General features: G+C 43.9%; 1 protein-coding gene across 6 annotated transcripts in view; it reads left to right on the top strand.

Annotated features, from left to right (window-relative positions):
- Positions 1-15,233, top strand: part of PLCH2 (phospholipase C eta 2) — a 357,736-nt gene that overhangs the window by 333,967 nt on the left and 8,536 nt on the right. For all 6 annotated transcript variants that reach the window (XM_025211808.1, XM_025211818.1, XM_025211829.1 and 3 more), the window contains 3 exons: positions 2,678-2,762; positions 3,359-3,505; positions 4,816-4,895. In XM_025211808.1, coding sequence (XP_025067593.1) covers positions 2,678-2,762; positions 3,359-3,505; positions 4,816-4,895 — 312 coding nt within the window. The remainder of the gene's footprint in view (positions 1-2,677; positions 2,763-3,358; positions 3,506-4,815; positions 4,896-15,233) is intronic.

The raw sequence follows: 15,233 nt of genomic DNA on the forward strand, positions 1-15,233 counted from the left end.
CGTTCCCTCTTTGGTTTTGCTTCTATCGTGTGGTTATGCAGTGGTTTATTTTGTTTTTATAAAGCCTCTGGCAACTTCAATTGAGGAAATATCAGCCAGCTTAAAATGAGCCAAAATCACGCAGCCTTTTGACAGCCTTGGCCAGGGGTTTATTTCTTGTACTGTTCTGTGTTATTGTGCAGCATCCCCAGTGTGACATTCAGTAGGGCTGTGCAAGGCTTCGAACAGAGCTTCGGATCCAGAGAAGCTTCGGACGCTTTGGGGTCCAAAGCAGCACGTCCGGGTTGAAGCGCTGGCCTTGTTCGGCTTCCCGAAGCAGTTCGGAGCTGCCTCGGAGCCACCTCCGAGATCCGGCCATAGGGTATAATGGGGAAACAATAAAATACCTATAACTGTTGTTTTTTGTCCAATTTGGATGAAATTTTCAGGGATGATAGGCTCTACAGAGAGCATGAAGTCTGCCATGTTTCAAGAGGATCGGTGCAGGAGTTTGGGAAAAACGGTACCCAAAATTCTTGAAAGCAAAACTCATGTCACGTCTAGGTGTTACAACATAACGGGGTGAAAACTGGAGGGGTGGTAGCTCTTACTGAGACCACAAAGCCTGCCAAGTTTCAAGGAGATAGATACAGGGATTTGGGGGGAACTGCCCCGCAAGCTGTGGACAAGCAGAACTCATGCCATGGGTGCTTGTGGGACTGACTGTGTCTGTCTTGGGGCGGGGAGGGAAGACACTGCTGCAGGCCTGGCTGCTAAGCTGCTGTGTTCCCAGTTCCCAATCAATCATGATTCACTCAGGGACCAGCTCAATACACAGGACCTAGCTACTACATAATGACTTAACGAGCATCAATTAGCACATACAAAACCAGGCTAAGGAGAGGAAAGAATCAATACAATCACCTGCCCCAAGACGGACACGGTCTTGCCACGAGTTTTGCCCGCCAGCAGCTAGGGGTGCAGGGCCCCAGAGCCCCCCTGCCCCGATCTCCTCCGCAGCTGGCAGGTGTCACAGCAGGGGCCACCATCCCTGCAGCTGTCACCCCGCTGCGCCTTAACACACACAGGGTCACCCGTGGCATGAGTTTTACTTGTCTGCAGCTTGAGGGGCAGTTCACCCCAAACCCCTGCACTGATCTTCTTGAAACTTGGCAGGCTTTGTGGCCTCAGTAAGAGCTACCAGCTCTGCAGTTTTGACCCCCCTGTGTTGTAACTCACAGCCATGACAGGAGTTTGGCTTTCAAGAATTTGGGGTACAGTTCCCCCCAAATCCCTGCACCAATCTTCTTGAAACTTGGCAGGTTTCATGGTCTCAGCAGAGGCTACCATCCCTGCAAGGTTCATCCAAATCAGACCAAAAAAAAAACAAAGTTATAGATATTTCATTGATTCCCCATTATACCCTATGGCTGGATCTCCAAGGTGGCTCCGAAGCTTTGGAGCCGCTTCGGCCAGATCGAGGCAGAAACCCAGTCCGGAGATCTGGATCGGATCACTGCCATCCGAAGCGGCCGGATCCGAAGCCGGATTGGATCGCTGCCGACTCGCGCAGGCCTACTGTTCGGTGCTAAGAGAGGGTATCCGACCAAGCTGGAGTTAAAATTCCCCTCAAGCCTTTGCCAGTTAGCAGTAGAGCTGAACCCAGCTAAGTGGGTCTGAAATGCTTGGACCTGATATAGAGTTTGCAATGACTTTGAAATACTTTTCCTAAAGGTCTTGTCCACTAAACCGGACCACTCAAGTATCTGTGGAAAGGGCACAGAAAGGCTGCACTGTATCCATCTAAGCATCCAGATGTGGGCTTGCAGTCTCGTTCCATCTTTCTTGTCTCCTTTCTAGCATTAAGATGCCTGTGACTGCCTGGGATCCAGACGATGAAGGATTACCTGTGACAGGCACCAGGCTGGAATTCATTTTATCCTGAGAACCAGGGTAGCTTAGTCTGCATGGAGATCTGTGTTACCACAGCTAGGCAGTACCCAAGCTACCTCAGGTATCTCTAAACTACACCAGTGTCCAGCACAGACATACTCCAAGAAGCACAAGTCCTGCCAAAAGCCAGTGGGATATGAAAATCCTACCCTGCATTTTATTTGTATTGTGCTATATTACCTTAACTCCCAGTCCAAAATTGGAGCCTAGTTGTGCTGAGAACAGTGCACATTACAAGAAGAGTTCCTGCTGCAAAGCCTGTTGAAGAGTAGAGCTATGGGAACAAGATAAAATGGTTCACTGATACATTGGGCAGCCATTTGTGTTGAAAATTGAAATGCCTTAAAAGCACTAACAAAAAGAGGAAAAAAGACTTAGCAAAGTATCCTGTGAGTATGTAGTCTGGTCTGCAGCAAAGATTTGTTTTCTGCAGAACACCAGAAAGCTAGCATACAAATATTAATTTAGCCACTGTCTTTTTTCTTCTTCTTGTCATCCCAATTTTATTGGTCCCAGATTTAAGATAGTTCGTGTTAGTTTTTTGGACAGCAGTAACCTGGAAAACTCTTCTCTCCTCCTGAGAATGTATTGGCTGAGAGTATACTTTCTGTATTCAGTGATCAGCAGACCACTACCGTTGATCAGGATACATGGGCAAATGAAGACAGACACCATGATGGATTAGGTTGCAGACTGCATCTTCTTTGGTTTCTTTCTCATATTTTGTTTCCTTTCTTTTTTCCAGATCATAGATCCATTTGTAGAAGTGGAGATCATAGGATTACCAGTGGACTGCTACAAAGAACAAACTAGAGTAGTTGATGACAACGGTAATCCCTTGTTTTTTGGTTTCCCCACAGCCATCTGGAACATGCTCAAGCTGGAAGAAGCTTGAAAGGGTCATTTCTAGGCGTAACCTCATATCAAGGCAAAACCAGCCAAATGTGGGGCCCATTTAAGCAAATCATCTACTTTGGGTGGTGCTTAATAATGTTCTTATGTTAGTGCATCAATGAAGAATAGCCTTAGTGAGGAAATGTGGTGCAACGAGGATTTTGAGGCAATTTCTGCTCTACTTCCTGATGCTGTCATTATTTGGAGAGTATTCAAAACTGAAAGGGATCAGAACAGAGGACTGGACACCAGCAGCTTTCTAGGGTTCCTCTTAGCTCTGCCAGTATGTAGGCCTCTAAAGAAGATATAAATATTTATAAGAGTGCCACATCTCACATTTCTGTCACAGCTCCTATTGAAGTTCCTGGGAGTTCTGGATGTGCCAAGAACACAGTATAGAGTCTTTAAGGGAAAGTTACCCAGAATGGTCATTGCTGTGTGAGCATCACAGGCACAGAGCAATAGTTAATCCTTCTGAAAAGGGCTCCACAACAGGTTATGAGACATTAAGAGCTGATTCTCTCATTCCCAGGTTTCAATCCAATGTGGGAGGAGACTCTGGTATTCATGGTGCACATGCCGGCGATTACGCTTGTTCGGTTCCTGGTGTGGGATCACGATCCAATTGGGCGGGATTTTATTGGACAGAGGACGATAGCTTTTAACAGCATGATGCCAGGTAAGCCAGCAGTCTCTGGTGGTGAAATGCCAGGTGCATTGGCTGCTTCAGTCTATGAAATGCCTTTATTCAGACAATTTTACAACATCTCTTGGGTGTGTGCATGCATATAAACAACTGTATCAGGGAGTCAAGGTGATAAAGTGGGTAGAGCAGGAGATGGGTCCTCTAGCCAGGTATGTCACTAAATACTATGTGACAATGATCAAATCATTTGACTTCAGGCTAGATTTTCAAAAGCACACGACACCTCACCGGTCCCCTTAACAAACCAACTTCTCAGGCAGATACCTAAATGGAATCTGCTGTTGAGCTCTTCTGAAAACATGGGGCCTGGGGTCTCACTTCTCTCCTTGCAGGATGGGGGTAATGATACTTGCCACATCACATGCACATTATGCAGTTTAATTAATGAGCACTTTGAGGTGTTCCGGCTAAAAATGCTATTGGGTAGATCTGCAAAAGACCAGCAGGAAATCAATGTGCCATGGCAAAGCATGCAGGACTGGAAAGACTACAGTGCAGAATTGTTTCTTTCTTGTCCCTTTATGCTGCTTTTTCCCCCCTTCAGTGCATTACTATTATTTGGCACCTGCCTGGTTTTAACACATCAAATGAGACGCAGTGATTTTGTAGTCAGTGGGGCAAACTTCAAAAGCCATCCTAAAAGAAGTTGGAGTCTTATTTGGTCTCATGTTTTCTGGCAGTTCACCAGTGGCTACAATTATCGTCAGTAATAGTTGAATGTAAAGTAGGCAGCCAGTTGTTTTGTTAGTGAGGTCCAGGGTTTTTTTTTTAAACTCTTTATTTTTTTCCTGTCCATTTCCTGCTTTTTAATGCAATCCTATTTCATATAAAAGCACGCTGTGTGTGCATGTTTTTTTTTCTTTCCTTCAAAGCAGAGGAAATGAAGGTTTTATTTAAAAAAAGAAAAAAACCATCTGAGTAAAGAAACAGATTGTAATGTCTATTTCAGTGTTAATAATGGGCCCCGGGTCCCCGTGAGAGAAACTAATCAATTCTAAGTCACAGAATTGACAGCAGCAATAATGGACAGTGGGAAGAATAGGGTGTAGATTTCTTTTCTATAATAAGAAAGAGACAAGGGGAAATGTTGGTTAACTTTGTAAAATGGCATGGCTCTTAGACAGATTGAGTGTGGTGAGGTGATGAACAAGTCTGAGCACTTAGCAGCTGGAGGAGCTGAGAGAGAGTTTGTTTTTTCTTTCCTAGTTGCAAATGGAAAGTCTCCAGCAGTTCCCTCTGTCACTTCTCTCTCCTCCCCATCAGCTCCACTCTCTCTGTTTCAGGCTATCGGCACGTGTACCTGGAAGGTATAGAAGAGGCATCCATCTTTGTTCATGTAGCTATTAATGACATCTGTGGTAAGGTGAGTGCCTTCAGCCTAATGTGATGTGGCCTGCATTTGTAACTATGCCAGCGGGGTCTGTACCATGCATGGAGAGCCCAGGGTTGGGGATCCAAGCTAATATGTTTTTGGAAACAAAACAACTGCATCTCAGAGTTGTACAGAAGCCTACGTTCTTCCTCAACACGCACGGCATAAACTGGTGGCATAACCAGTCAACATGGAACTTTCTGCCTTGCATGAGCAGCATATTATATCCCTCACACAGTGCTTTTGTTTTAGGCAGTTTCTCCTCCCTGTGACTCCTTAGGGCCAAATTCTGACTCTGTTCTTACTTAGCACTTACTTGCTGTGAGTGGAATTTGGCCAGATGTAGAGCTGGAGTAACTGTACTGCAATGGTACTAGCTGTGTAGTTCAGCCTTTTGTTGTCGCTGGGGATTTGCTTGAGATGTGACCTTGGCACCAAATGTCAGTGCTGCCAGACACAGCAGAACAAATGGGAGATCTGCTTTCTCAGTGAGTAGGTTGGTTCCTGCCGTGTAGGTCCCCCAAGCACCTGTGTGTGCCTCCCAGCTGTGTAGGAAACAAAAGAGAAGGCAGCCTTTAAACCCAGAGAGAATGTGTAGCATTCTCTGGTGAGTGTCCAAAATGGAATAGCAACATGATGCTTGGAGGATATAGTATTTCCACATTTGGGAATTTAGATAAGCATATATGGGTCACTCCAGCATATTAGGTTCTCATCCCTTGAGAAGAAGAAGGTAGCCCTGAACCACTGGGTGTTTTCTGGCCGTAGAGTTTATTCTGCAAATGCTCTGTCTCTGTGAGGCTGGTGGATTTTAAAGGTGCCATTAATGGATTACCAGCTTGGAGACCTACCCCCACTTCTGCACCTTTATTTTGGGGTCTGCTTTAGTGCAGAGATAGCTGGGGTTTTCCCTAAGCATTTCTGGCACTCAATACTCACTTCACATCTCTTGGACACATGCCCAGTTGCTAGCTTGATTCACATGAAGGCAGAGTACAACTGTCTTGAATCCATATTCCAGTTTCATGTGAGCAGTTCCCAAGTTGAATGTAAAGCTGCAGCTTCTCACTTCCCCAGTGTATAGTTGAGTTGACATATCTCTTCAGTGCCATGTGTTGGATTTAGCTCCATATCTCCTGTTCATTTTAATGTCAGGTGTGTAGTTGAATCCCTTTCCATGCTTTGAATATCTCGACATTGGTTTGTATGTCAGAAAAAAACAGCGTACCACAGCATCAGGGCGCGATACAAGATTTTACCAGCGGGAGGCAGCATTGAGCAGCCTGGGAGAGCTGAGATTGTTCCAAAATGCTGCTGCTCATCCTAGGGCAAAAAAATAGTATCTGGATATGGTGCTTTTTAAGCTATCTTCTAAAATAGTGGAACTGGAGAAGGAGTTGGGACAACTCTTGGCAAAAGTGCACTTCAGAGCATGGAAGGAGAGGAGTGGAAGGAGTGTCCTGCTGGGTATTTCAGCAAAAGCTACTAGAAGGAGAGGAGTTCCTGGCTGTGTCCCTGTGTTTGTATTCAGTGCCTAAACTAATCACCTTCTGGCAGGTACAGTTTCCACCTGACATTTCTGGGAGCCTGGTCTGCTGCACTTTTCTCCAGAATGAGCGTAGCTCTGAGGAGCAGGAGAGTTTAATGCTGTGAGTGACAGAGAGGTGACTGCTGCTGAAGAATAAGATTGAGCATAGCTGAGAAGCACCCAGTCAGTGTTACATGCTCCTGTCATGTACAAAGTTTGGGAACATCTAGATAGGGTAAAAGTCCAACAAATCCCAGTCTCTAGAAACTCAGGGAACTAAATGGCAGACTGAGAATAGTAATTATGATGGGGATGATTCTGCCTTGGTTTCCTGCTGCCACCCCCCCCTAGAATCAAGGATGGGTAGGGAACCATCCAGCTCCTTTAAGCAATTTGAGCCACTTATGAAATTAGCCTCTCCACTGAAGCTTGAACGGGCATGGCTTGGGGTCATGACCTTGTCTGGTACTTTGCCTGGGGAAACACTCCACAAACCTGCATCCTGCTTAGAGACAGCGTGAGTGGGCTTCTTCTGCTTGATCCATTTCTGGGTGGATGTCTGCCACATTCAGAAGCCCATTTAGCAGCTGCTCACCACCAGCAGAATTGGCCTTCCCCAGCCCCTTTGACTTCCCTTATTTCCCCCCTTCCTCAAAAAGACAGACTAACAGCTGCCGTTACCTTTGGTCCAAACCCAAAGCTGAAGAGGAGATGGCCAAACAGTTCCCAGTGCTGTGGACTGTATCAGACAGGCCAATGTTGAACGGCAGAGAGCTTCATGTATTACAGTAGTAACATACAGCGCTTAAATCCTATGCCTCCCAGGCACAAGATAATACTTAATTACAGCAAACTCTAGAAGGGTTGAGGACAGGTTGGTTTGTTAAAGGCAGAGAGAGAAGAGAGGGCACCTTCAATTTTAATTTTTACTAGTGGGTTTGGGAACATTGGGATTTTTATCAGTGGTGCCCGGTAATTGGGGGAGGGACTCATCAGTTCCTGTTACCTCCTGACTCACTCTGTCTTTGTGGGATCCACTTCACACTTGCCCATTTCTACACCAGCACAAAAAAGGGACATGCTGGATTTTGTCCATTAGTAGGTACCAAAAGTAAAAACAAAGTTGCAGGGTTGCCATGCAAAGAGGAGGGGAGCCTACAACACCAATAAGCTCTGGGTTTTGCATGTGTAGCAAGGCAGGCAAAAGACCTTGTGCCCCTTGGAGTTCCCCTGGCCCTTCTAGCTTTCCAGCAGTCATTGAAGAGGCTCCCCTGCAATTGGGTGAAATCCCAGCCTCAGTGGGGAGAAGTTTTCAACTTTTCTTCTTTTCATTTTTTTAAGAAACTTCTTTAATGTGCTGATTTTGTTATATGGTCCTAATTAAATGCAGGGGAAACGGAGAGGAGAGTCTAATTAGAGCAACAGAAAGACTGAAATAAACAATAAAGGCTTTGTCTCAGTTTAAAGGGAGCCAAGGGGAAGCCAGGCACTGTCTAATTCCTATTGCCAATTACTTGAGGGGAAAGGCTACTTCAAGTGCAAGTGTTGCATGGCAACAGCCGCAAGGAAAGAGGGGAGAGAAGAACCCATTTTGCCTACCCACCTTCCAGGAGCAGAGGGAGTGAAGGGGGAGCAGTGAGAAGATGAAGAAAGCCTTTCAGTTCCAGTGAAGCGTCTTTCCAAGGGGCTCCTTTCCACCTCTCATGCATCCAATGCTATCTTGGGCACTTTCTGCTGATGGACTAGCACACGCTTGCTGGTTTTGTATTCTGTTGTCCTGATTCTTCAATGCACACAAGATGGTTCTCTAGCCCTGATCATCTACAGCTCAAGTTTAACTGCCTCCACTCAGTGTAGCCTAGTGCCTTACTCCAAGACAGAGTAAGATGTCCAACACTGGAACCATTTCTCATCTTTGTGGAAGTTACCTCTCACCTCAGCTGCCTTTTGGGTTGACTGCTCCTAGGAAACATTTTCTTATGTCTAAATTCATCCTCCTTTCCTTGAAAGTGTTTTCTCCCGTTTAATGCCTCCTTGGTCACTATCTCATAATTACTCACCGCTCTTGGTTTCCACTTGAGTAACTTGCTGATGGATAGTTTTAATTTGCAGCAGGATGACACGTACCACTTAAACCTTGACAGCAATTTTGGGGTTGTTGGATTTTCTCAGAACACTGTCTTAAGCAAGTAGCTTATCCCTATGCACATCAGAAGACCCCTGTTGTATCATGCTGTCTCATCCCTGTCTTTATCTCCTTGCTTCCAATTAACTGAACTGATTCGTTTTCTGATTGCTTTATTTCCTTTTCATGTCTTCAGTCTATTACACACTGCTTGTTGCTTCTCATTACCACTGCAACCTGTTTAGCTTTGCTGCAATTAATATGCTAATACTGTGTTCTAACCTCACTATGGCACAGCTTGATAATGAGCCCCTGGTCACTTCCACTTCCAAATACTATAGTACTAAACAGTGTGAGCCCCTTGCACAACCCTGCCCCATACTTGTGTCTTTGGATTGCGTTTTGCTGTCCTTAGTTCTGTAGTGCCTTCCTGTTTATGCAGTCCCACAGAAACCAGTAAGGGCTGTGGGTAGAAAAAGATTCAATTTGGTGAGAACAAGAATGATAGACCCTGACTCCTGGCATTAGTTCCAAGCTCATTTTAAAGACTAGAGTCACTAAGGCAACTGTAGCCTCCTTATGAATGCCAGCCCTTTGAGCTTGGGCTTGAACTTGTGCTAGGATCAGCCTGTATCATTTGCTGTGCGGCAGTGGTGGTTGAAGTCTTCTGTACTGTAGTCTCTCAATGCTATTGCTCTGTTCCATGCATTCTGTCTGGGGATTTGGTTCCTTATGCTTAGATTTGGGGTAAATCATGAGGTGGTATAAATCAGTGCAGCTTCACTGGCTCTGGTGGTATTATACCAACTTACCCTCACAGGGGTTCTGGTCCATTGACACAGTGAGGCCGTGCTGTTTTATGTAAACTGATGGGAGAACCTTTAAATTGCAAAGAGGTTGATTCAGGTTTTTAGCAAAGGCTCTGACTCTTCCCCTCTATTTGTTCCTGGATTTATAGTGCAAGTGGAATTCCACAGGCATCGGCACTGGGTGGGCATCTGGACAGCACACAGATATCTGTGTGATTACACGGCCCCAGGATTGGATGCAAGAACAAAATTGGAGACATCTTGTGAAACACTTTTAAATAGACTTGGTTGAAAATGCTCATTGGGGGTTGTTATTTATTTCCATCCCAAAATTGGGAGTATTCTCAGACAAACAAAATCATCTAACAGATATTTTTCCCCCCATTTTCCAATCAATTCTATTTGAAAATATACTTCTTTTCTGAATTTGGGAAAATATCTAGGGCTGTTGCCTGGCAGGTGAATATGTGAATTCCCTTCAGTGGGTTAATTTGGAGGGTTCTGTAACTGGTTTATATTATTGGAACAAGCACAGCAATTTTCACGCACCCACTGCATCAAACCAGAATCATGATTGATGCTTCCTCCATAAGCCTGGGTAGAGAATGACTCTCTCGGCTTTTGTCCACCCTTATTAACCCAGCTGCTCCAGCACAGATATTGACATTGCCTATTATTCTCCTAAACTCAGAAATTTCATCTTCCTTAGTAACTCAAAGTTGCAAAAGCAGGACCTCAGACTTTTGTGCCACCACTTCTAGTTTCCTTAGAACCTGTCTCTTAGAGATGCTTTTCCTTGTTTCTGTCTCTTCTGTAGTCTATGCATGTATTGTGGAATTTCACTTGTTTTTCTAGATGTGCATATCTCTGAGATCCTCCCTCACTGTTGTTTTGTGTCTTACTTGCCTTTACTCTGTCTGTTTGTGATTTCAGTGGACTTCTCTATGTCAAAAAAAGTCTACTTTTAGAAGCAGAGCATTTTTAGAAGCCTTGAAGGTACCCCCTCCTGTCTCAGGAAGGTGTAGTGAGCACCGCCAGACACCTGCATGCGTCTAACCAGTGACCTCATTAGCATTGGTGTTTCCTTATTAGCATTTTGAAAATATTCAACTCATAACATGGATTGTGACATCTTGGTCAGTTTTGTCGGGTCATCGATCAGCCAGAGAATCCTCCATTTACGAAGCAGATCCAGGATAAAGATCTTTCTCTTCCTTTTTATTCTCCTCTTTCCTGCTCACTTGTTAGCTTTTCTCTCATGTATGAAAAAAAGCCCAAAACACTTCCTTGAACCATACTGGAGCAGTGAACACTAATGTGTTTGCTATGTTTGGGGGAAAACCTCAGGTGCTGATTACTGTAGGTCTGCTTTGGAGAGAAAAATCTCCATTGCTGGTTGCAAAAGTTAGAACTGAAGCTGAAAGCAGATATTCTGGATCTTCTTCTAAATGGCTCTTGTTTTTACCCTTTTTAAAAACCAAATTTGTGCTGGATTTGGGTTCTTGAATCATGACTTTGATTCAAGCATTAATGGCTAGTCTACCAGAGATGCACCAGATAAGCTAGAATGATACCTGGGCCCCTTCACTGCACATCACCCATTTCATCAGTGGGATTATTTCTTTTGTTTTAATTGGGGTTACTTGTGTATGTGTGTGTGGGAGATTTTTCTGAATTTTGCAAGTATCTGATAGTGGGGTCTAGTTATCATTTTACAGTAGTAAATCTGTGCACTTGCCAACTTTCCTCAATTGGATTCTGCTAAGATGCCTCATATTTTGGCTGGTGCAGTATCTTCTACACATTGGTTACTAGCAGAGGTAGTAGCTCAGCCAAAAATGTTAACCCTAGCCTTGAATCTCCCCAGTTCAAATGACTCCGTGCTGCTCCTAGCATCCTTTTGAATTGCCCTGACAGTCTATAGAGAGTTTAATAATATTAACAAACTGTCTCTACCCTGTAGCATTAGCACTGCCCTCATTAGGAATAATTGGGAAGAACTGGTCCCTGTCCTCTTTCCTGAACTCTCTCTAAATATTTCATAGGCAGGTTTCCTCCTCCTTGTCATAATTTTTTTACATGCAAATGTGCTCAATCTTCTTATGTCCCAGAATGACCCAACACCCATACAATTTGAGAGACTTCCGCTGGCTTCAGTGTGCTTTGGATCAGGACCTGTAGGTTTTGTGAGACTGATTCAGAGGAATTCGGGCACTCCAGTGACACAAAAACAGCTTTATAACCCAGCCTACCTGGTTGGTACAGCTGCTGTAGCTGTGATGCAACAGCTGGAATTGCCTGAGCATACTGGAAAATCTGGCCCTATGTTCTGGGGAAGGAAAGCAAACCACTCTAAATTGGTCTTTTCTATGACTCCAGCTGGCAGTGGAGAAGTATGACCACATCTGTGACATCACGGGGTAAAGGAATCAAAGTGACTACAAGCTGCAAAGGCCAGTGTCAGCACTGAAATGAGCAGTTGTGCCTGCTATTATAAATTTCAAACATTGGCTTGTGAGCCTTCAAGAGAATATATGTACTTGCTCTTTACGCTCAAAATAGTGGAGGGAAGTCGCCCTGCTGCCAAAGGGGAGTCTGATCAAACTACAGACATGACAGAGAGACCCTTATGAATGGGGAATTGTCTCTTTGCTCTGTTTTAAGAAAGGTATGTGCAAGAGGCTCCAAGTGCAGAGCCAAAAGCCAAAGGACCCCTTCCTTATGCATCAGCTTCTTACCTAAAAAGTTGGCAAGTACACCTGGAATGTTAACAGGAATGCTGAGACTTTGCAAACTTCACTGAGATGTAAATCATCTGCCTGAGGGTGGGGAAAGTCACAAGCAGCAATTACCTGCATTTGATGCTTGGGCAAGCACTGAAACGTATGTATTATGGTCCTGACTGACTTTGCTTGTTTATGATGTGTTTTTCCAATTATGAAAACATATACGGAGGACATTGGATAACAGGGTTGTATAGTAGGAAATGATATAAACTGAATCCCATGGGTGGAGATGGGAGCAGTTCTGTCACCTGGGCCTGGATCTCTTTTCCATGTAAACAATTATTGTGGCACTCAGGACAGTCATCTTCCTACTACAACACAAAACCAAGTGTTTGACATCCATTTTAGATTTCCCTATGGTTACACAAGAAATGTAAAGATCAATTTGAATGACAAGGTAATTTTTTTTCTTGTATTTTTTTTCAACCTGGATGTCTCCTTTTACTTGAAGAAGCATTGCTGGGTAAAAACTGAAATCTCCCTTGTGTTCAGGATGATTAAATTTAGAATGATCTTAAAGCATGGATTTTAAATTGCCCCAACTTCTCTTGTGTTTATGGTGTGTCACTCACCATGGAGCCTTCTGCTCTGGATGCTGGCCATCTCGTGGTCTGTTGCTCCTATGCAAAGTGTGGGTGAGAGTTGCTCCCCAAGAGTGACAGGGGAGAATTCTGACCTGGTAGAATTTGACATCCTCCCTATGCAAACACATAATTTTGAAATGATTTTAAAAACCTACACAAATAAAAAGGGATATTAGTTTTTGCAGTCAAATTTAGTTTCAGCCAGGCCTATAGCTACCAGGACCCCTTTTTAACTGACTGTAAAAAAAAAAAATATATATATATATAAATAAAAATTGTACTTGCATTACAGTAGGACATACAATCCCAAACCTAGATCGAGGTGATCTGCTCTACCTAATCTACCATTAGATGTAGAGCTGTACATACAAATAGGGCTTATCTACATGGGGAGGTGAGTGCACAGTGAGCTGAATGTAATGTAGCTACTCTCCACTGACTCCCCATACAAATGCTCTTAACACATACCAGATGCAAGCTAGTTTTCTCCTTGAATCAGTTAACTACACAGAGACACTTTAGTAGCTCAGTGCCATTGTGTGCCCTGTCACTGACTGCAAAGTGGTATGGCAGTCTCTTCTGACTTTGTACCTCTCTTGGTGACAGCTGGCATAAGGGGAATAGAGTAGAGCCATAGGCCAGGGAAGTGTGACCCAGGATGAAGGTGAAAGAAAAGAGATGTGAGATGCTTTTGCCAGAACAAAATCTGTGCTGTCTTCACAGAGGTAGGTGAGGGCTTTGCCTGAAGTACTGGGGGTTGGAGGGAAGCTTTAATGTACTGGCCAAGGTACTGCTAACTTCCAAACCTGCAGTAGAGTTTATAGACTTTGAAGCTGATGTGTGCAGCCCTGAGGGTGCCTATACACATGCAGCAAAGCTGCTCTGATGTACTGTAATTACAGCATGTCAGAACAGACTCAGTTAATCGAGTCTGCTGGAGCGTGGTAATTACCGCACTCAAGCAAACTCCAGCATCATGTGTATCAATGTCCCCACACTGAAAAATGGCAGCAGGGGTGCTTTAACTGAAGCTCATTCAACAAGCTTTAGATACAGTGCTCCTGCCACCATTTTTCAGTGTGGGGATGCTGATATACACATGAAGCTCCAGGCACTTTAATTAGAGTGGCTCTTGGGGATGCTATAATTAAAGCACCCCCTGCCACTCCCAGAGCATGTGTATAAACACCCTGAGAGACTCTTTTTGCAGGCTCTTAGCCCCCTCCTCCTATTCCGTAACAGAACTAGCTACAGATGCACGGTCTGACTGCAAGACAAAGCAATGAAGAGTCTGAATAAGTGAGATACATAAAACAGTACAATGAAAGAACTGAAGCTGTTGGACACACAGTCTCCTCCCAACCCTTCAGAGTCTTTGCATTCAGGACTCAGGGAGGTGTTAAAGGCATATAGCCGTGTAACATGGAAAGGCTCTAACTAGAGAGTGCATCACTTCAAAGAACAGGTTTCTTAACTAAGGTCCTGATCCACCTCCCACTGGAATCACTGGAAAAAACTCTTGTAGATTTAAATAGCAGCTGGATCAGACCCTAATAGCATGATTATCAGTCCCTTAGGAAGTTGTCGGCAGCATTATCAATGTTGTGTTACTGCCAGATTGAGTGCTGTCACTGTGGGGCTCCAAAATCTGTTTTACCAACCAGAGACATTCAAAGTTTCTGTAATGTCTTTTAAAGTGTAAATTTGGCGTAACTAACCAGTATTTTCAATGAGGGTTTTTTTAAACATCAGCACTCCCCCTTCCAGGTTTATTTAAATAGTCCATTTGTGCTTGTTTTTTTAAGAAGTCTTATTTTTTTAAAGGAGAGAACTAACTTTACAACAAATCTGTAAGTCTCCAATTAGCCCTGGATTCCAGTGGTGAGTTGATTTTTCCTCCTGCCCCTGGTTTCTGCTCTGCATCATTAGAGTGAGCCTATTGGGAATGAATCACTTAAATTTTGGATCACATTAGATAATAAACCCTCTGTCTTACACAGCAGTGGAGATACCAAAGCAATTACTAGTACTGAAAAAAACTGAAATTCCTCTTTGGGAGTCCTAAGCCTGTAAGGTTTTGAGTTTTTTGAGTACCTTAGCCATCTTTTCTTGCAGTGAGTATTGGAGCATTCTGGATCTTCCAGAATGAGGCCCTTATTTAGTGATTTTTTTTTTTCCTAATTAAAAAAAAAAATCTAACCCCTGTAGCTTTCCCTGTAAGTAGATATTTAGGATCAACACAAGGTTAAGGCTAGAGTAAGAGCATGAATCATTAATATAAGAATAAAACTGTTTGGAAAATTCAGCTTTAAAAATGCCAGCAGAAAACAGCTGTGACATTTTGCATGGAAATATTTGGAGTTTTTTCATTTTTTTTTATCCCCTCCCCTTTTTCCAGCTAGCTCTGACACTGGGTGGTGGCAATCTGATAGGATGCCAGATGTGTGTGCGTGAGTGTGTATGTGTATGTATATGTGTGCGTGTGTGGTTGTTTTCT

This window comes from Alligator sinensis, unplaced genomic scaffold, assembly GCF_000455745.1.
Source record: "Alligator sinensis unplaced genomic scaffold, ASM45574v1 scaffold366_1, whole genome shotgun sequence".
Taxonomy (NCBI): domain Eukaryota; kingdom Metazoa; phylum Chordata; order Crocodylia; family Alligatoridae; genus Alligator; species Alligator sinensis.